The sequence below is a fragment of the Oncorhynchus nerka genome, linkage group LG14 (assembly GCF_034236695.1).
Source record: "Oncorhynchus nerka isolate Pitt River linkage group LG14, Oner_Uvic_2.0, whole genome shotgun sequence".
Taxonomy (NCBI): domain Eukaryota; kingdom Metazoa; phylum Chordata; class Actinopteri; order Salmoniformes; family Salmonidae; genus Oncorhynchus; species Oncorhynchus nerka.
The window spans coordinates 93,179,695-93,202,544 of NC_088409.1; the positions used below are offsets into that span (position 1 = coordinate 93,179,695).

The window sequence follows — 22,850 nt, forward strand, 5'->3', positions numbered from 1 at the left end:
GTTACACCAGGAATTCAGGACACTGAAATACTATCCATCTCTCTCTGTCTCTTTCTCTCTTCATGTGCCTCTGTCTCTCTTTCCCTCTGTCTCTCTGTCTATTTCTGTCTCTCTTTCTCTCGGTCTCTCTGTCTATTTCTGTCTCTCTCTTTCTGTCTCTCTATGTCTCTCTGTCTCTCTCTCTTTCTGTCTCTCTATGTCCCTCTGTCTATTTCTGTCTCTCTCTTTCTCTCTGTCTCTCTGTCTCTCTCTCTTTCTGTCTCTCTATGTCCCTCTGTCTCTGTCTATTTCTGTCTCTCTCTTTCTCTCTGTCTCTCTGTCTCTCTCTCTTTCTGTCTCTCTATGTCCCTCTGTCTCTGTCTATTTCTGTATCTTTCTCTGTCTCTCTGTCTCTCTGTCTCTCTCTCTTTCTGTCTCTCTATGTCCCTCTGTCTCTGTCTATTTCTGTCTCTCTCTATTTCTCTGTCTCTCTCTTTCTCTCTGTCTCTTTCTGTTTGTATGTCTCTCTCTCAATTTTCAATTCAATTCATTTATTGGTGAAATGTATGTTTCGATTGACAACACAAGAGAAATAGATAATAAACATCCTAAATTAACAGTAATCATTACACTCACGAAAGACTCAAAGGAATATAGACATTTCAAATGTCATATTATGGCCTTGTACAGTGTTGTGATGGCACATTGTGGTATTTCACCCAATAGATATGAGAGTTAATCAAAATTGGATTTGTTTTCGAATTATTTGTGGGTTTGTGTAATCTGAGGGAAATATGTGTCTCTAATATCATCATACATTTGGCAGGAGGTTAGGAAGTGCAGCTCAGTTTCCATCTCATTTTGTGGGCAGTGAGCACATAGCCTGTCTTCTCTTGAGAGCCATGTCTGCCTACGGCGGCCTTTCTCAATAGCAAAGCTATGCTCACTGAGTCTGTACATAGTCAAAGCTTTCCTTAAGTTTGGGTCAGTAACAGTGGTCAGGTATTCTACCACTGTGTACTCTCTGTTTAGGGCCAAATAACATTCTAGTTTGCTCTGTTTTTTTGTTTGTTAATTCTGTCTTTCTCTCTCTCTCTCTCTCTCTCTCTCTCTCTCTCTCTCTCTCTCTCTCTCTCTATACTTTCCCCACACTCCTAGCACCTAGTCTCATCGCAGGTGATAAATGACCACTTTGATTATTGGTACTCTAACGGTGTCACAGTGAGATACCTATGTATCCAGCCCCATCCTTACTGCCAGGGGAAATAAAGCCAACACCTCCCTCTGTATTGATGGCTGTTTGGGTGTTTGGATTCAGAACTGGCCAATGAGCATTCTAGCCTCCGTATCCCGGCGCTGTGTTGCCGTGGACTCTGGAATTTGATTCGATGGTGAACTGTAGTCTCCTCCCTGTTTACTAGTTATTCACTGTAGTAAAACACTCAATAGAGGATTTCAGAAATTCTGCCCAAAAACTAGTTTATATTATTTTTTTGCGTGTGTTCTTGTGTACATATCTATTAACAACCAGTCTGAATAATCAGTAATCCATCGTCCCTGACCCCTGTGTGTACAGTACATCTAGTATGGTTACCCCCACCCCGCTTGTGCCTCTCTGAGTGTTAATATTTCCAGAGAGGGCAGGAGGAGCCCAGGTGGGGGGGGTAAATGGTTCATGTTTTAAATGAGGAATCTCACAGGTTCTGGGAGCCTCCCACACATTCATTCATGCAGCCGTCTCCTCTGCTGTGCTGATATGTGGTGGTGTTTGTCCAGCAGTATACAGCTGTGAGCCCCTTAATGTGTCACATATTAGTGTGGTGGGAAGTTAATTTGTGATGAGTGTAACTTCATTAACTACACCTGTAGAACTACAGAGCAGAAATGTGAGAAGAGAATAAGTAGAGTGATGGTTCTCCCCACACTGTATTTAAACAGTAGTCTCTCTCTCCCCCTCTTCTTTTCTCTCTCTCTCTCTCTCTCTCTCTCTCTCTCTCTCTCTCTCTCCCCCTCTTCTTTTCTCTCTCTCTCTCTCTCTCTCTCTCTCTCTCTCTCTCTCCCCTCTTCTTTTCTCTCTCTCTCTCTCTCTCTCTCTCTCTCTCTCTCTCTCCCCCTCTTCTTTTCTCTCTCTCTCTCTCTCTCTCTCTCACTCTCTCTCTCAATTCAATTCAATTCAAGAGCTTTATTGGTATGGGAAACATGTGTTAACATTGACAAAGCAAGTGAGGTAGATAATATATAAAGTGAAATAAACAATAAAAATTAACAGTAAACATTACACATACAGAAGTATCAAAACAATAAAGACATTACAAATGTCATATTATATATACAGTGTTTTAACAATGTACATGTCTCTCTCTCTCTCTCTCTCTCTCTGTCTCTCTCTCTCTCTCTCTCTCTCTCTCTCTCTCTCTCTCTCTCTCTCTCTCTCTCTCTCTCTCTCTCTCTGTCTCTCTCTCTCTCTCTCTCTCTCTCTCTCTCTCTCTCTCTCTGTCTCTCTCTGTCTCTCTCTGTCTCTCTCTCTCTCTCTCTCTCTCTCTCTCTCTCTCTGTCTCTCTCTCTCTCTCTCTCTCTCTCTCTCTCTCTCTCTCTCTCTCTCTCTCTCTCTGAAACATACTGTATGTTTACATTTCCAAAGCAAGTAAAATAGATAAAACAAATGATAAACATTAAGAAATTACCAGGAAACGTTACACTCACAAAAGATCCAAAATAATAAAAGACATTTCAAATGTCATATTTTGGGAAAATAGTTAAGTACAAAAGGGAAAATAAATAAGCATAAATATGGGTTATATTTACAACGGTGTTTGTTCTTCACTGGTTGCCCTTTTCTTGTGGCAACAGGTCACAAATCTTGCTGCTGTGATGTCACACTGAGGTATTTCACCCAGTAGATATAGGAGTTTATCAAAAGTTTGTTTTTCACATTCTTTGTGGATCTGTGTAATCTGAGGGAAATATGTCTCTCTAATATGGTCATACATTTGGCAGAAGGTTAGGGAGTGCAGCTCAGTTTCCACCTCATTTTGTGGGCAGTGAGCACATAGCCTGTCTTCTCTTGAGAGCCATGTCTGCCTACGGCGGCCTTTCTCAATATCAAGTCTATGCTCAATGAGTCTGTACATAGTCAAAGCTTTCCTTAAGTTTGGGTCAGTCACTGTGGTCAGGTATTCTGCCACTGTGTACTCTCTGTTTTAGGGCCAAATAGCATTCTAGTTTGCTCAGTTTTTTTGTTAATTTTTTCCAATGTGTCAAGTAATTATCTTTTTGTTTTCTCATGATTTGCTTGGGTCTAATTGTGTTGCTGTCCTGGGGCTCTGTGGGGTCTGTTTGTGGTTGTGAACAGAGCCCCAGGACCAGCTTGCTTAGGGGACTCTTCTCCAGGTTCATCTCTCTGTAGGTAATGGCTTTTTTTATGGAAGGTTTGGGAATAACTTCCTTTTAGGTGGTTGTAGAATTTAACGGCTCTTTTCTGGATTTTGATACGTAGTGGGTATCGGCCTAATTCTGCTCTGCATGCATTATTTGGTGTTCTACATTGTACACAGAGGATATTTTTGCAGAATTCTGCATGCAGAGTCTCAATTTGGTGTTTGTCCCATTTTGTGAAGTCTTGGTGAGCGGACCCCAAACCTCACAACCATAAAGGGCATTGGGTTATACAAATATTTTTAGCCAAATCCTAATTGGTATGTCGAATTTTATGTTCCTTTTAATGGCTTAGAAGGCCCTTCTCGCCTTGTCTCTCAGATCGTTCACAGCTTTGTGGAAGTTACCTGTGGCGCTGATGTTTAGGCCGAGGTATGTATAGTTTTTTTGTGTTCTCTTGGGCAACAGTGTCTAGATGGAATTTGTATTTGTGGTCCTGGTGACTGGACCTTTTTTGGAACACCATTATTTTGGTCTTACTGAGATTTACTGTCAGGGCCCAGGTCTGGCAGAATCTGTGCAGAAGATCTAGGTGCTGCTGTAGGCCCTCCTTGGTTGGTGACAGAAGCACCAGATCATCAGCAAACAGTAGACATTTGACTTCAGATTCTAGTAGGTTGAGGTATATGTGTTTTTTGCCAACTACACACTTGTTGTTTGTGTACATGGATTTTATAAAGTTGTATGTTTTTCAACCAACTCCACTTTCCATCAGTTTGTATAGCAGACCCTCATGCCAAATTCAGTTTATATAGCTGACCCTCATGCCAAATTCAGTTTGTAAAGCAGACCCTCATGCCAAATTCAGTTTGTATAGCAGACCCTCATGCCAAATTCAGTTTGTAAAGCAGACCCTCATGCCAAATTCAGTTTGTATAGCAGACCCTCATGCCAAATTCAGTTTGTAAAGCAGACCCTCATGCCAAATTCAGTTTGTATAGCAGACCCTCATGCCAAATTCAGTTTGTATAGCAGACCCTCATGCCAAATTCAGTTTGTAAAGCAGACCCTCATGCCAAATTCAGTTTGTATAGCAGACCCTCATGCCAAATTCAGTTTGTAAAGCAGACCCTCATGCCAAATTCAGTTTGTATAGCAGACCCTCATGACAAATTCAGTTTGTATAGCAGACCCTCATGCCAAATTCAGTTTGTAAAGCAGACCCTCATGCCAAATTCAGTTTGTATAGCAGACCCTCATGCCAAATTCAGTTTGTAAAGCAGACCCTCATGCCAAATCCAGTTTGTATAGCAGACCCTCATGCCAAATTCAGTTTGTAAAGCAGACCCTCATGACAAATTCAGTTTGTATAGCAGACCCTCATGCCAAATTCAGTTTGTATAGCAGACCCTCATGCCAAATTCAGTTTGTAAAGCAGACCCTCATGCCAAATTCAGTTTGTATAGCAGACCCTCATGCCAAATTCAGTTTGTAAAGCAGACCCTCATGCCAAATTCAGTTTGTATAGCAGACCCTCATGCCAAATTCAGTTTGTATAGCAGACCCTCATGCCAAATTCAGTTTGTATAGCAGACCCTCATGCCAAATTCAGTTTGTATAGCAGACCCTCATGCCAAATTCAGTTTGTATAGCAGACCCTCATGCCAAATTCAGTTTGTAAAGCAGACCCTCATGCCAAATTCAGTTTGTATAGCAGACCCTCATGCCAAATTCAGTTTGTAAAGCAGACCCTCATGCCAAATTCAGTTTGTATAGCAGACCCTCATGCCAAATTCAGTTTGTAAAGCAGACCCTCATGCCAAATTCAGTTTGTATAGCAGACCCTCATGCCAAATTCAGTTTGTATAGCAGACCCTCATGCCAAATTCAGTTTGTATAGCAGACCCTCATGCCAAATTCAGTTTGTAAAGCAGACCCTCATGCCAAATTCAGTTTGTATAGCAGACCCTCATGCCAAATTCAGTTTGTAAAGCAGACCCTCATGCCAAATTCAGTTTGTATTGCAGACCCTCATGCCAAATTCAGTTTGTATAGCAGACCCTCATGCCAAATTCAGTTTGTAAAGCAGACCCTCATGCCAAATTCAGTTTGAATAGCAGACCCTCATGCCAAATTCAGTTTGTAAAGCAGACCCTCATGCCAAATTCAGTTTGTATAGCAGACCCTCATGCCAAATTCAGTTTGTAAAGCAGACCCTCATGCCAAATTCAGTTTGTATAGCAGACCCTCATGCCAAATTCAGTTTGTAAAGCAGACCCTCATGCCAAATGCAGTTTGTAAAGCAGACCCTCATGCCAAATTCAGTTTGTATAGCAGACCCTCATGACAAATTCAGTTTGTATAGCAGACCCTCATGACAAATTCAGTTTGTATAGCAGACCCTCATGCCAAATTCAGTTTGTATAGCAGACCCTCATGCCAAATTCAGTTTGTAAAGCAGACCCTCATGCCAAATTCAGTTTGTATAGCAGACCCTCATGTCAAATTCAGTTTGTAAAGCAGACCCTCATGCCAAATTCAGTTTGTATAGCAGACCCTCATGCCAAATTCAGTTTGTAAAGCAGACCCTCATGCCAAATGCAGTTTGTAAAGCAGACCCTCATGCCAAATTCAGTTTGTATAGCAGACCCTCATGCCAAATTCAGTTTGTATAGCAGACCCTCATGCCAAATTCAGTTTGTATAGCAGACCCTCATGCCAAATGCAGTTTGTGAAGCAGACCCTCATGCCAAATTCAGTTTGTATAGCAGACCCTCATGCCAAATTCAGTTTGTATAGCAGACCCTCATGCCAAATTCAGTTTGTATAGCAGACCCTCATGCCAAATTCAGTTTGTAAAGCAGACCCTCATGCCAAATTCAGTTCGTATAGCAGACCCTCATGCCAAATTCAGTTTGTAAAGCAGACCCTCATGCCAAATTCAGTTTGTATAGCAGACCCTCATGTCAAATTCAGTTTGTATAGCAGACCCTCATGCCAAATTCAGTTTTTATAGCAGACCCTCATGACAAATTGTGTCAAACGCTTTTTTGAAATCAACAAAGCATGAGAAGACTTTGCCTTTGTTTTGGTTTGTTTGTTCAAACCAGGGGGGATATGTGGTCTGTCGTACTGTAATTTGGTAAAAAGCCAATTTGACATTTGCTCAGTACATTGTTTTCATTGAGGAAATGTACGAGTCTGCTGTTAATGATAATGCAGAGGATTTTCTCAAGGTTGCTGTTGGGGTCAAATTTGTCTCCATTTTTGTCTTTCTTTCTCAGGGGTCTAATGTGTATGAGGTCATCACCCCACCACCTTCAGGGACCATGCCCTGTCTCCATAGCAACTTCTGGCCCCAGGTTGGCCCAGAGTGAGTGTGGGTCAAACCAGGCCTGAGCAGTCCTGACGTGGACCAGACCAGGCTGAGGTGGGCCCGAAGCAGGCCAGAGTGAGTGTGGGTCAAACCAGGCCTGAGCAGGCCTGACGTGGACCAGACCAGGCTGAGGTGGGCCCGAAGCAGGCCAGAGTGAAGCAGAGACATCATGCACCAGCTGTTTGGCCTGGTTCTCGGCCAGAGGGACCTGTCGCGGGCTGGAGACCTCTTCTCCCTGGAAGACTCTGAGATAGAGGACTGTCTCTCACAGGCCCTGGAGGAAATCAAGGCTATCTCCTGCTCTCCTGTGAGTACCCATTACCTAATCAAATCAAATCAAATCAAATTGTATTTGTCACATACACATGGTTAGCAGATGTTAATGCGAGTGTAGCGAAATGCTTGTGCTTCTAGTTCCGACAATGCAGTGATAACCAACAAGTAATCTAACTAACAATTCTAAAACTACTGTCTTATACACAGTGTAAGGGGATAAAGAATATGTACATAAGGATATATGAATGAGTGATGGTACAGAGCAGCAAACAGTAGATGGTATCGAGTACAGTATATACATATGAGATGAGTATGTAGACAAAGTAAACAAAGTGGCATAGTTAAAGTGGCTAGTGATACATATATTACATAAGGATGCAGTCGATGATGTAGAGTACAGTATATACGTATGCATATGAGATGAATAATGTAGGGTAAGTAACATTATATAAGGTAGCATTGTTTAAAGTGGCTAGTGATATATTTACATCATTTCCCATCAATTCCCATTATTAAAGTGGCTGGAGTTGGGTCAGTGTCAATGACAGTGTGTAGGCAGCAGCCACTCAATGGTGGCTGTTTAACAGTCTGATAGCCTTGAGATAGAAGCTGTTTTTCAGTCTCTCAGTCCCAGCTTTGATGCACCTGTACTGACCTCGCCTTCTGGATGATAGCGGGGTGAACAGGCAGTGGCTCGGGTGGTTTATGTCCTTGATGATCTTTATGGCCTTCCTGTAACATCGGGTGGTGTAGGTGTCCTGGAGGGCAGGTAGTTTGCCCCCGGTGATGCGTTGTGCAGACCTCACTACCCTCTGGAGAGCCTTACGGTTGAGGGCGGAGCAGTTGCCGTACCAGGCGGTGATACAGCCCGCCAGGATGCTCTCGATTGTGCATCTGTAGAAGTTTGTGAGTGCTTTTGGTGACAAGCCGAATTTCTTCAGCCTCCTGAGGTTGAAGAGGCGCTGCTGCGCCTTCTTCACGACGCTGTCAGTGTGAGTGGACCAATTCAGTTTGTCTGTGATGTGTATGCCGAGGAACTTAAAACTTGCTACCCTCTCCACTACTGTTCCATCGATGTGGATAGGGGGTGTTCCCTCTGCTGTTTCCTGAAGTCCACAATCATCTCCTTAGTTTTGTTGACGTTGAGTGTGAGGTTATTTTCCTGACACCACACTCCGAGGGCCTCACCTCCTCCCTGTAGGCCGTCTCGTCGTTGTTGGTAATCAAGCCTACCACTGTTGTGTCGTCCGCAAACTTGATGATTGAGTTGGAGGCGTGCGTGGCCACGCAGTCGTGGGTGAACAGGGAGTACAGGAGAGGGCTCAGAACGCACCCTTGTGGGGCCCCGTGTTGAGGATCAGCGGGAGGAGATGTTGTTGCCTACCCTCACCACCTGGGGGCGGCCCGTCAGGAAGTCCAGTACCCAGTTGCACAGGGCGGGTCGAGACCCAGGGTCTCGAGCTTGATGACGAGCTTGGAGGGTACTATGGTGTTGAATGCCGAGCTGTAGTCGATGAACAGCATTCTCACATAGGTATTCCTCTTGTCCAGGTGGGTTAGGGCAGTGTGCAGTGTGGTTGAGATTGCATCGTCTGTGGACCTATTTGGGCGGTAAGCAAATTGGAGTGGGTCTAGGGTGTCAGGTAGGGTGGAGGTGATATGGTCCTTGACTAGTCTCTCAAAGCACTTCATGATGACGGAAGTGAGTGCTACGGGCGGTAGTCGTTTAGCTCAGTTACCTTAGCTTTCTTGGGAACAGGAACAATGGTGGCCCTCTTGAAGCATGTGGGAACAGCAGACTGGTATAGGGATTGATTGAATATGTCCGTAAACACACCGGCCAGCTGGTCTGCGCATGCTCTGAGGGCGCGGCTGGGGATGCCGTTTGGGCCTGCAGCCTTGCGAGGGTTAACACGTTTAAATGTCTTACTCACCTCGGCTGCAGTGAAGGAGAGACCGCATGTTTTCGTTGCAGGCCGTGTCAGTGGCACTGTATTGTCCTCAAAGCGGGCAAAAAGTTATTTAGTCTGCCTGGGAGCAAGACATCCTGGTCCGTGACTGGGCTGGGTTTCTTCTTGTAGTCCGTGATTGACTGTAGACCCTGCCACATGCCTCTTGTGTCTGAGCCATTGAATTGAGATTCCACTTTGTCTCTGTACTGACGCTTAGCTTGTTTAATAGCCTTGCGGAGGAATAGCTGCATTGTTTATATTCGGACATGTTACCAGACACCTTGCCCTGATTAAAAGCAGTGGTTCGCGCTTTCAGTTTCACGCGAATGCTGCCATCAATCCACGGTTTCTGGTTTGGGAATGTTTTTATCGTTGCTATGGGAACGACATCTTCGACGCACATTCTAATGAACTCGCACACCGAATCAGCGTATTCGTCAATATTTCCATCTGACGCAATACGAAACATGTCCCAGTCCACGTGATGGAAGCAGTCTTGGAGTGTGGAGTCAGCTTGGTCTGACCAGCGTTGGACAGACCTCAGCGTGGGAGCCTCTTGTTTAAGTTTCTGCCTGTAGGCAGGGATCAACAAAATGGAGTCGTGGTCAGCTTTTCCGAAAGGGGGGCGGGGCAGGGCCTTATATGCGTCGCGGAAGTTAGAGTAACAATGATCCAAGGTTTTACCACCCCTGGTTGCGCAATCGATATGCTGATAAAATTTAGGGAGTCTTGTTTTCAGATTAGCTTTGTTAAAATCCCCAGCTACAATGAATGCAGCCTCCGGATAAATGGTTTCCAGTTTGCAAAGAGTTAAATAAAGTTCGTTCAGAGCCATCGATGTGTCTGCTTGGGGGGGATATATACGGCTGTGATTATAATCGAAGAGAATTCTCTTGGAAGATAATGCGGTCTACATTTGATTGTGAGGAATTCTAAATCAGGTGAACAGAAGGATTTGAGTTCCTGTATGTTTCCTTCATCACACCATGTCTCGTTAGTCATGAGGCATACGCCCCCGCCGCTCTTCTTACCAGAAAGATGTTTGTTTCTGTCGGCGCGATGCGTGGAGAAACCCGTTGGCTGCACCGCATCGGATAGCGTCTTCCCAGTAAGCCATGTATCCATCCATTCACACACAAATACATGACGGTGTCTTTGATGTACTAGAGGAGGTCAAAGGTATCTATTGCTCTCTTGTAAGGGTCTAGATTTCGTCTAGATGGGGTCTAGATGGGGCCAGCTTATTCAGACACGGTCTAGTCTAGATGGGGTCAAGATGGGGCCAGCTTATTCAGACACAGTCTAGATGGGGTCAGCTCATTCAGACACAGTCTAGATGGGGTCTAGATGGGGCCAGCTTATTCAGACACTGTCTAGATGGGGCCAGCTTATTCAGACACAGTCTACATGGGGTCAGCTTATTCAGACATGGTCTAGATGGGGTCTAGATGGGGTCTAGATGGGGTCTAGATGGGGTCTAGATGGGGTCTAGATGGGCCCAGCAAATTCAGACACGGTCTAGATGGGGTCTAGATGGGGCCAGCTTATTCAGACACAGTCTAGATGGGGTCTAGATGGGGCCAGCGTATTCAGACACCTTCTAGATGGGGTCTAGATGGGTCTAGATGGGGCCAGCTTATTCAGACACGGTCTAGATGGGGTCTAGATGGGGTCTAGATGGGGCCAGCTTATTCAGACACGGTCTAGATGGGGTCTAGATGGGGCCAGCTTATTCAGACACAGTCTAGATGGGGTCTAGATGGGGCCAGCTTATTCAGACACAGTCTAGATGGGGTCTAGATGGGGCCAGCTTATTCAGACACAGTCTAGATGGGGTCTAGATGGGGCCAGCGTATTCAGACACAGTCTAGATGGGGTCAGCTCATTCAGACACGGTCTAGATGGGGTCTAGATGGGGCCAGCTTATTCAGACACAGTCTAGATGGGGTCTAGATGGGGTCTAGATGGGGCCAGCTTATTCAGACACGGTCTAGATGGGGTCTAGATGGGGTCTAGATGGGGCCAGCTTATTCAGACACGGTCTAGATGGGGTCTAGATGGGGCCAGCTTATTCAGACACAGTCTAGATGGGGCCAGCTTATTCAGACACGGTCTAGATGGGGTCTAGATGGGGCCAGCTTATTCAGACACAGTCTAGATGGGGTCAGCTCATTCAGACACGGTCTAAATGGGGTCAGCTTATTCAGACACGGTCTAGATGGGGTCAGCTCATTCTGACACGGTCTAGATGGGGTCAGCTTATTCAGACACGGTCTAGATGGGGTCAGCTTATTCAGACACGGTCTAGATGGGGTCTAGATGGGGCAGCTTATTCAGACACGGTCTAGATGGGGTCTAGATGGGGTCTAGATGGGGTCTAGATGGGGTCAGCTTATTCAGACACGGTCTAGATGGGGTCTAGATGGGGCCAGCTTATTCAGACACAGTCTAGATGGGGTCAGCTCATTCAGACACGGTCTAGATGGGGTCTAGATGGGGTCTAGATGGGGCCAGCTTATTCAGACACCGTCTAGATGGGGTCTAGATGGGGTCTAGATGGGGCCAGCTTATTCAGACACAGTCTAGATGGGGTCTAGATGGGGCCAGCTTATTCAGACACAGTCTAGATGGGGTCTAGATGGGGCCAGCTTATTCCGACACGGTCTAGATGGGGTCTAGATGGGGCCAGCTTATTCAGACACGGTCTAGATGGGGTCTAGATGGGGTCTAGATGGGGCCAGCGTATTCAAACACAGTCTAGATGGGGTCTAGATGGGGCCATCGTATTCAGACACCTTCTAGATGGGGTCTAGATGGGGCCAGCTTATTCAGACACGGTCTAGATGGGGTCTAGATGGGGCCAGCTTATTCAGACACGGTCTAGATGGGGTCTAGATGGGGTCTAGATGGGGCCAGCTTATTCAGACACGGTCTAGATGGGGCCAGCTTATTCAGACACAGTCTAGATGGGGTCTAGATGGGGTCTAGATGGGGCCAGCTTATTCAGACACTGCCTAGATGGGGTCTAGATGGGGCCAGCTTATTCAGACACTGTCTAGATGGGGTCTAGATGGGGCCAGCTTATTCAGACACGGTCTAGATGGGGTCTAGATGGGGCCAGCTTATTCAGACACGGTCTAGATGGGGTCTAGATGGGGTCTAGATGGGGCCAGCTTATTCAGACACAGTCTAGATGGGGTCTAGATGGGGTTTTAGATGGGGTCTAGATGGGGCCAGCTTATTCAGACACCGTCTAGATGGGGTCTAGATGGGGCCAGCTTATCCAGACACGGTCTAGATGGGGTCTAGATGGGGCCAGCTTATCCAGACACCTTCTAGATGGGGTCTAGATGGGGCCAGCTTATTCAGACACGGTCTAGATGGGGTCTAGATGGGGCCAGCTTATTCAGACACGGTCTAGATGGGGTCTAGATGGGGTCTAGATGGGGCCAGCTTATTCAGACACAGTCTAGATGGGGTCTAGATGGGGTCTAGATGGGGCCAGCTTATTCAGACACTGCCTAGATGGGGTCTAGATGGGGCCAGCTTATTCAGACACTGTCTAGATGGGGTCTAGATGGGGCCAGCTTATTCAGACACGGTCTAGATGGGGTCTAGATGGGGCCAGCTTATTCAGACACTGCCTAGATGGGGTCTAGTTGGGGCCAGCTTATTCAGACACAGTCTAGATGGGGTTTAGATGGGGTCTAGATGGGGCCAGCTTATTCAGACACGGTCTAGATGGGGTCTAGATGGGGCCAGCTTATTCAGACACAGTCTAGATGGGGTCTAGATGGGGCCAGCTTATTCAGACACGGTCTAGATCGGGTCTAGATGGGGCCAGCTTATCCAGACACCTAGATGGGGTCAGACACACGTCTAGATGGGGTCTAGATGGGGCCAGCTTATTCAGACACGGTCTAGATGGGGTCTAGATGGGGTCTAGATGGGGCCAGCTTATCCAGACACCTTCTAGATGGGGTCTAGATGGGGCCAGCTTATTCAGACACGGTCTAGATGGGGTCTAGATGGGGCCAGCTTATTCAGACACGGTCTAGATGGGGTCTAGATGGGGTCTAGATGGGGCCAGCTTATTCAGACACAGTCTAGATGGGGTCTAGATGGGGTCTAGATGGGGCCAGCTTATTCAGACACTGCCTAGATGGGGTCTAGATGGGGCCAGCTTATTCAGACACTGTCTAGATGGGGTCTAGATGGGGCCAGCTTATTCCGACACGGTCTAGATGGGGTCTAGATGGGGCCAGCTTATTCAGACACTGCCTAGATGGGGTCTAGATGGGGCCAGCTTATTCAGACACTGTCTAGATGGGGTCTAGATGGGGCCAGCTTATTCCGACACGGTCTAGATGGGGTCTAGATGGGGTCTAGATGGGGCCAGCTTATTCAGACACGGTCTAGATGGGGTCTAGATGGGGTCTAGATGGGGCCAGCTTATTCAGACACAGTCTAGATGGGGTTTAGATGGGGTCTAGATGGGGCCAGCTTATTCAGACACCGTCTAGATGGGGTCTAGATGGGGCCAGCTTATCCAGACACGGTCTAGATGGGGTCTAGATGGGGCCAGCTTATCCAGACACTGTCTAGATGGGGTCTAGATGGGGCCAGCTTATCCAGACACGGTCTAGATGGGGTCTAGATGGGGCCAGCTTATCCAGACACGGTCTAGATGGGGTCTAGATGGGGCCAGCTTATTCAGACACTGTCTAGATGGGGTCTAGATGGGGCCAGCTTATTCCGACACGGTCTAGATGGGGTCTAGATGGGGCCAGCTTATTCCGACACGGTCTAGATGGGGTCTAGATGGGGTCTAGATGGGGTCTAGATGGGGCCAGCTTATTCCGACACGGTCTAGATGGGGTCTAGATTGGGTCTAGATGGGGTCTAGATGGGGCCAGCTTATTCCGACACGGTCTAGATGGGGTCATAGTTTGAATGTCTGAACATTTCCACATCAACATGGAAAAAGTTAAAGAGTATTTTTCCTTCCTTTGAGTGTCAAGGGAAAACTAAGAGCAAAAGCTCTTGCAACCCTGAGACTTGGATCTGTGTTAGACAGACTGCAGCAGAAACTATATTAAAAACAAACATGCTCTTTTCTCATTGTTTCTTGATCCTGATTGGCTGTTCCGGACTCATTTCCCCTCTGATTGGCTGGCTGCAGGACTACCTGACCAATGACAATGACCAGGCGGTGGTGGAGATCTGCATCACGCGCATCACCACGGCGATCAGGGAGACGAGGTCCATCGAGCGCCATGGGGGGGCGTTAGTGAGTCTGTGGGAGTCATGTCTGGAACACAACCTCACCCCCCAGGGCAAAGACGAAGACACACCCCATGCCAAGATAGCCTCCGACATCACCAGCTGTATACTGCAGGTACACTACACTACACACACACACCACTTAGTTTCAGACCCAATGAATCCATTCAGACACATCTGGGATATATGCTGTGTCCATACGCTCCCACCCAACTTGATACAGCACTTCACTCGCCGTTTCATATTTGTTTTTGTTGACATCCTAAAATCTCAAAGTAAGCCTTTGATCCCGTATTGAATCAGTGTCTTATACACTATAATTTATTTTTTTAAATGAAGGGTGCTCATCGCCGTCATCATGAAAACAGCTTTTGTTCCACACTCTATTACCAAATGTAACAGTAGGCTACAGTAGAACCTTCTGTTTGATTAATTCAACTTAAAAAACAGAACGAGAAAAAAAGAGCATCAACTCTATGTTGAGCAGCATCATATACTGTCAGAACTTGTGGATTCACAATGTGCTCTTTTAAAAAGGTTCATACGTCAAGTCTGTCAATCAAATTATTAACATTTAAGTCATAGGTCTACTGTACGTGATGCAGTTGACACTACAAACATACATTTAAAGCCAACAATTGTATTATGTTGACTAATATTGCCTTTATTTACAATAGCAAAAACTACACAAACCTATTTCACAAAACAGTCTATAACCTCCAACGTCCCAAATAAAGAAGGAAAAAAGTTACACCATGGGACCACGCAGCCGTCATACCGCTCAGGAAGGAGACGCGTTCTGTCTCCTAGAGATGAACGTACTTTGGTGCGAAAGTAAACAGTAAAACGAGTCCTATATCGACATAACCTGAAAGGTCGCTCAGCAAGGAAGAAGCCACTGCTCCAAAACTGCCGTAAAAAAAGCCAGACTACGGTTTGCAACTGCACATGGGGACAAAGATCGTACTTTTTGGAGAAATGTCCTCTGGTCTGATGAACCAAAAATGGAACTGTTTGGCCATAATGACTATCGTTATGTTTGGAGGAAAAAGGGGGAGGCTTGCAAGCCGAAGAACACCATCCCAACCATGAAATACGGGGTGGCAGCATCATGTTGTGGGGATGCTTTGCTGCAGGAGGGACTGGTGCACTTCACAAAATAGATGGCATCACGAGTGAAAATTATGTGGATATATTGAAGCAACTCAAGACATCAGTCAGGAAGTTAAATCTTACTCGCAAATGGATCTTCCAAATGGACAATGACCCCAAGCATACTTCCAAAGTTGTGGCAAAATGGTTTAAGGACAACAAAGTAATGGTATTGGAGTGGCCATCACAAAGCCCTGACCTCAATACTATAGAAAATGTATAGGCAGAACTGAAAAAGTGTGTGAGAGCAAGAAGGCCTACAAACCTGACTCAGTTACACCAGCTCTGTCAGGAGTAATGGGCCAAAATTCACCCATCTTATTGTGGGAGGCTTGTGGAAGGCTACCCAAAACGTTTGACTCAAGTTAAACAATTTAAAGGCAATGCTACCAAATACTAATTGAGTGTATGTAAACTTCTGACCCACTGGGAATGTGATGAAATAAATAAAAGCTGAAATATATCATTCTCTCTACTATTATTCTGACATTTCACATTCTTAAAATAAAGTGATGATTCTAACTGACCTATAAAAGGGAATTTTTACTCGGATTAAATGTCAGGAATTGTGAAAAACTGAGTTTAAATGTATTTGGCTAAGGTGTATGTAAACTTCCAACTTCAACTGTATACTGTACATGCATTAGAAGATGCATATCCATATTGTATACCATCTACAATCATGCTACATTTAGTACAACAACATACTGTACATGTCCAGGTATGTGGTATTATAGCAGTAGAGACATGTCCAGGTATGTGGTATTATAGCAGTAGGGACATGTCCAGGTATGTGGTATTATAGCAGTAGGGACATGTCCAGGTATGTGGTATTATAGCAGTAGAGACATGTCCAGGTATGTGGTATTATAGCAGTAGGGACATGTCCAGGTATGTGGTATTATAGCAGTAGGGACATGTCCAGGTATGTGGTATTATAGCAGTAGGGACATGTCCAGGTATGTGGTATTATAGCAGTAGGGTCATGTCCAGGTATGTGGTATTATAGCAGTAGGGACATGTCCAGGTATGTGGTATTATAGCAGTAGGGTCATGTCCAGGTATGTGGTATTATAGCAGTAGGGACATGTCCAGGTATGTGGTATTATAGCAGTAGGGACATGTCCAGGTATGTGGTATTATAGCAGTAGGGACATGTCCAGGTATGTGGTATTATAGCAGTAGGGTCATGTCCAGGTATGTGGTATTATAGCAGTAGGGACATGTCCAGGTATGTGGTATTATAGCAGTAGGGACATGTCCAGGTATGTGGTATTATAGCAGTAGGGACATGTCCAGGTATGTGGTATTATAGCAGTAGGGACATGTCCAGGTATGTGGTATTATAGCAGTAGGGACATGTCCAGGTATGTGGTATTATAGCAGTAGGGACATGTCCAGGTATGTGGTATTATAGCAGTAGGGACATGTCCAGGTATGTGGTATTATAGCAGTAGGGACATGTCCAGGTATGTGGTATTATAGCAGTAGGGACATGTCCAGGTATGTGGTATTATAGCAGTAGGGACATGTCCAGGTATGTGGTATTATAGCAGTAGGGACATGTCCAGGTATGTGGTATTATAGCAGTAGGGTCATGTCCAGGTATGTGGTATTATAGCAGTAGGGACATGTCCAGGTATGTGGTATTATAGCAGTAGGGACATGTCCAGGTATGTGGTATTATAGCAGTAGGGACATGTCCAGGTATGTGGTATTATAGCAGTAGGGACATGTCCAGGTATGTGGTATTATAGCAGTAGGGACATGTCCAGGTATGTGGTATTATAGCCGTAGAGACTTGTCCAGGTATGTGGTATTATAGCAGTAGGGTCATACTTGTGGTGCAAGGTAGCATGTCTGTTGTAGTCCCCCTCCAGGCTTACAGATTACTGCTGTATAACTCAGACCTAATACCAACCTAATGAGACTTACATAGGAGGCAATGTCACACACACACACACACACACACACACACACACACACACACACACACACACACACACACACACACACACACACACACACACACACACACACACACACACACACACACACACACACACACACACACCACAGTATCCTTGTCTGGTTAGTCTTCATTAGTAAGCACCTTGTCATGTGGCTACCTGCCTCCTACACTCTAACCACTAGGCTACCTACCTCCTCTACACTCTAACCACTAGGCTACCTGCCTCCTCTACACTCTAACCACTAGGCTACCTGCCTCCTCTACACTCTAACCACTAGGCTACCTACCTCCTCTACACTCTAACCACTAGGCTACCTGCCTCCTCTACACTCTAACCACTAGGCTACCTGGCACCTCTACACTCTAACTACTAGGCTACCTGCCCCCTCTACACTCTAACCACTAGGCTACCTGCCACCTCTACACTCTAACCACTAGGCTACCTGCCTCCTCTACACTCTAACCACTAGGCTACCTGCCTCCTCTCACTCTAACCACTAGGCTACCTGCCACCTCTACACTCTAACCACTAGGCTACCTGCCTCCTCTACACTCGAACCACTAGGCTACCTACCTCCTCTACACTCTAACCACTAGGCTACCTGCCACCCCACACTCTAACCACTAGGCTACCTGCCTCCTCTACACTCTAACCACTAGGCTACCTGCCACTTCTACACTCTAACCACTAGGCTACCTGCCTCCTCCACACTCTAACCACTAGGTTACCTGCCACCCCACACTCTAACCACTAGGCTACCTGCCTCCTCTACACTCCCACCACTAGGCTACCTGCCACCTCTACACTCTAACCACTAGGCTACCTGCCACCTCTACACTCTAACCACTAGGCTACCAGCCTCCTCTACACTCTAACCACTAGGCAGCCTGCCACCTCTACACTCTACCCACTAGGCTACCTGCCACTTCTACACTCTAACCACTAGGCTGCCGGCCTTCTCTACACTCTAACCACTAGGCTACCTGCCACCTCTACACTCTAACCACTAGGCTACATGCATCCTCTACACGTTAACCACTAGGCTACCTGCCACCTCTACACTCTAACTACTAGGCTACCTGCCTCCTCTACACTCTAACCACTAGGCTACCTACCTCCTCTACACTCTAACCACTAGGCTGTTTGCCACCTCTACACTCTAACCAGTAGGCTACCTGCCTCCCTCCTGATCTGAGAGCAGCCTGATATTACAGTGACTCACTCTAAGGACTGTGGAGTGTTGTGTGTGTGTTGTGTGTGTGTGTGTGTGCGTGTGTGCGTGTTTTTGTGTTTGTTGTTTGTGTGCACGTGCGTGTGTGTGTGTGTGTGTATGTGTGCGTGCGTGCGTTGTGTGTGTGTTGTGTGTGTGTGTGTGCGTGTGTGTGTGTTTGTGTGTGTGTTGTTTGTGTGCAAGTGCGTGTGTGCGTGTGTGTGTGTGCGTGCGTTGTGTGTGTGTTGTGTGTGTGTGTGTGTGCGTGTTTGTGTGTGTGTTGTTTGTGTGCAAGTGCGCGTGTGTGTGTGTGTGTGTGTGTGCGTGCGTTGTGTGTGTGTTGTGTGTGCGTGTGTGTGTGTGTTGTGTGTGCGTGTGTGTTTGTTTCTCATATCACCAGAGGGCTGTGCTGTTGTTTGTTGCAGACAGAAAGCCTTGTTTACACTGCCACCTGCTGGACGTTCAGACGTTTGACACTGTTATAGTCATGAATATGATTTTAGCGTTGATCCCTTTCAACAATACCGTACTGTAGCTCATCGGCTCTAATGACATGTCCACTTATGTTTTAGACAGTGTTAAGCGTAAGTTGTAGTTGTTTGGGTTTGTTTCAGTGCTTGTCTTATGGTGATTTGGGTCCTGAGCGGCGCAGAGGTCCAAGGCACTGCATCGCAGTGGTAGAGGTGTTACTACAGACCTGAGTTAGAGCCCGTGCTGTATCACAACTGTCCGTGATCGGGAGTCCTATAGGGCGGCTCCCACTTTGGCCCAGCGTCGTCCAGGTTAGGGGAGGGTTTGAATTTGCTCTTAACTGTCTTGCCCAGTAAAATAGAAGATGGACTCTCTAACTCAGTGGTCACCAAACCTGGTTCTGGTCAACTAGGGCTTTGTTTCTGCCAAGCGTTTACACAAGATTTGATTTAAAAAGTCTTGATACAATGTAGTTGTTCAGAACAACAGTTGGACAGTGACACAACACTTTTGCCCTGTCGCTCTGCCCCTGAACAAGGGGCAGAGCCTGTTCCCCGGCAGGCCTCCCCCTGCACCTCTCTGATCAGAGGGTTAAATGCGGAGAACACATTTTAATTGAATGCATTCAGTTGTACAACTGACTAGGTATCCCCCTTTTCCTTTCCTTTCTATATCTAGTCCTTCCAAATGTTCCTAAACCATCCCCCTGGGGGTGCTAGTGGATGTTAAATTAGGCCCTGGGACACCACTGTCTACATGCAGAGACACATACACTCACATACACAGCTCAGAAATGAGTGTTTATGTAAAGAAGCTGTTCTATGGTGTTCTATTATGTTCTGTTCTGTTCTATTCTGTTCAATTATGTTCTGTTCTATTATGTTCTATTTTGTTCTGTTCTATGCTGTTCTAATATGTTCTGTTCTATTCTGTTCTGTTCAATTATGTTCTGTTCTATTATGTTCTGTTCTGTTCTATGCTGTTCTATTATGTTCTATTCTGTTTTATTATGTTCTATTACGTTCTGTTCTAGTCTGTTTTGTTCTATTCTGTTCTATTATGTTCTATTCTGTTCTATTATGTTCTGTTCTATTATATTCTGTTATATTCTGTTCTGTTCTATTCTGTTCTGTTCTATTATGTTCTGTTCTATTATATTCTGTTCTATTCTGTTCTGTTCTATTATGTTCTATTCTGTTCTATTCTGTTCTATTCTGTTCTGTTCTGTTCTATTCTGTTCTATTCTGTTCTATTATGTTCTATTCTGTTCTATTCTGTTCTGTTCGGTTCTATTATGTTCTGTTCTGTTCTATTCTGTTCTATTATGTTCTATTCTGTTCTGTTCTGTTCTGTTCTATTATATGTTCTATTCTGTTCTGTTCTATTATGTTCTATTTTGTTCTGTTCGGTTCTATTATGTTCTGTTCTATTCTGTTCTATTATGTTCTATTCTGTTCTGTTCTATTATGTTATATTCTGTTCTGTTCTATTCTGTTCTATTATGTTCTATTCTGTTCTATTATGTTCTATTATGTTCTATTCTGTTCTATTATGTTCTATTCTGTTCTATTCTGTTCTATTATGTTCTATTCTGTTCTATTCTGTTCTGTTCTATTATGTTCTGTTCTATTCTATTCTGTTCTGTTCTATTATGTTCTATTATGTTCTATTTTGTTCTGTTCTGTTCTATTATGTTCTATTCTGTTCTGTTCTATTATGTTCTATTATGTTCTGTTCTATTCTGTTCTATTATGTTCTATTATGTTCTGTTCTATTCTGTTCTATTTTGTTCTGTTCTGTTCTATTCTGTTCTGTTTTGTTATATTCTGTTCTATTCTGTTCTATTCTATTCTATTCTGTTCTCTTAAATTATCTATGTGCGTCACTAAGGGTCCATCTAGGCCCAAAAGAGAATGAACACACACACGCACATGCACACAGATACACACGCACATGATACATATTTCAGTATGAATATATATCAATGTTAGCTTGATTGGATAAATCTTCTAAATAACCATGTTACAGGATATTACACATCACACAGTGTGCCTTGTGAGTTGAATTCTTCAGTAACAGAATGTTCTGACTCTGAAATGCTTATATTTTCAACTTCATTAATTTCTTCCCACCCCATTTTTCTCTGTCCGTCCGTCCGTCCGTCCGTCTCTCTCTCTCTCTCTCGGTCTCTCTCTGTCTCTCTTCTCTCTCTCGGTCTCTCTCTGTCTCTCTCGGTCTCTCTCTCTCGGTCTCTCTCTGTTCTATTCTGTCTCTCGGTCTCTCTCGGTCTCTCTCTCTCGGTCTCTCTCTCTCTGTCTCTCTCTCGGTCTCTCTCTCGGTCTCTCTCGGTCTCTCTCTCGGTCTCTCTCTCTCTGTCTCTCTCTCGGTCTCTCTCTCGGTCTCTCTCTCTCTCTCTCTCTCTCTCTCAATTAAATGTCATTCAATTCAAAGGGCTTTATTGGCATGGGAAACATATGTTAACATTTCCAAAGCAAGTGGAATGAACAATGAACAGAAGGAAAATAAACAGTGGAAACATTAGTAAACATCACAAAAATGTTGAAAGAATATAGACATTTCAACTGCTCTTTTATTGGCTATGTACAGCGTTGTAACAATGTGCAAGTAGGTGAAGTATAAAAGGTCAAATAAATAAACAGTAATAATAAATATGTTGTATTTACAATGTTGTTTGTGTTCGACTGGTTGCCCTTTTCTCATGCAACGGGCCACACATCTTGCTGCTGTGATTGGGAGATATGAGAGGGCCACACATCTTGCTGCTGTGATTGGGAGATATGAGAGGGCCACACATCTTGCTGCTGTGATTGGGAGATATGAGAGGGCCACACATTCTGCTGGATTGCTTTATTGGCTGATTGGGAGATGAGAGGGCCACACATCTTGCTGCTGTGATTGGGAGATATGAACAGGGAAACATCTTGCTGCTGTGATTGGGAGATATGAGAGGGCCATTTCACATCTTGCTGCTGTGATTGGGAGATATGAGAGGGCCACACATCTTGCTGCTGTGATTGGGAGATATGAGAGGGCCACACATCTTGCTGCTGTGATTGGGAGATATGAGAGGGCCACACATCTTGCTGCTGTGATTGGGAGATATGAGAGGGCCACACATCTTGCTGCTGTGATTGGGAGATATGAGAGGGCCACACATCTTGCTGCTGTGATTGGGAGATATGAGAGGGCCACACATCTTGCTGCTGTGATTGGGAGATATGAGAGGGCCACACATCTTGCTGCTGTGATTGGGAGATATGAGAGGGCCACACATCTTGCTGCTGTGATTGGGAGATATGAGAGGGCCACACATCTTGCTGCTGTGATTGGGAGATATGAGAGGGCCACGCATCTTGCTGCTGTGATTGGGAGATATGAGAGGGCCACACATCTTGCTGCTGTGATTGGGAGATATGAGAGGGCCACACATCTTGCTGCTGTGATTGGGAGATATGAGAGGGCCACACATCTTGCTGCTGTGATTGGGAGATATGAGAGGGCCACACATCTTGCTGCTGTGATTGGGAGATATGAGAGGGCCACACATCTTGCTGCTGGGAGATATGAGAGTTTAGAAATGTTTGATTTGTTTTCAAATTATTTGTGGGTCAATGTAACCTGAGAGAAATACAGTGGGGCAAAAAAAGTATTTAGTCAGCCTCCAATTGTGCAAGTTCTCCCACTTAAAAAGATGAGAGAGGCCTGTAATTTTCATCATAGGTACACTTCAACTATGACAGACAAAATGAGAAAAAAAAATCCAGACAATCACATTGTAGGAT

The 22,850-nt window shown here is 45.2% G+C and overlaps 1 protein-coding gene across 1 annotated transcript in view; it reads left to right on the plus strand.

Annotated features, from left to right (window-relative positions):
* Positions 1 to 22,850, plus strand: part of LOC115127223 (ventricular zone-expressed PH domain-containing protein-like) — a 295,573-nt gene that overhangs the window by 20,009 nt on the left and 252,714 nt on the right. The window contains exons 3-4 of the mRNA XM_065000549.1: positions 6,639 to 7,037; positions 14,141 to 14,356. Of these exons, the coding sequence (XP_064856621.1) occupies positions 6,900 to 7,037; positions 14,141 to 14,356 (354 nt within the window). The 5' untranslated portion in view covers positions 6,639 to 6,899. The remainder of the gene's footprint in view (positions 1 to 6,638; positions 7,038 to 14,140; positions 14,357 to 22,850) is intronic.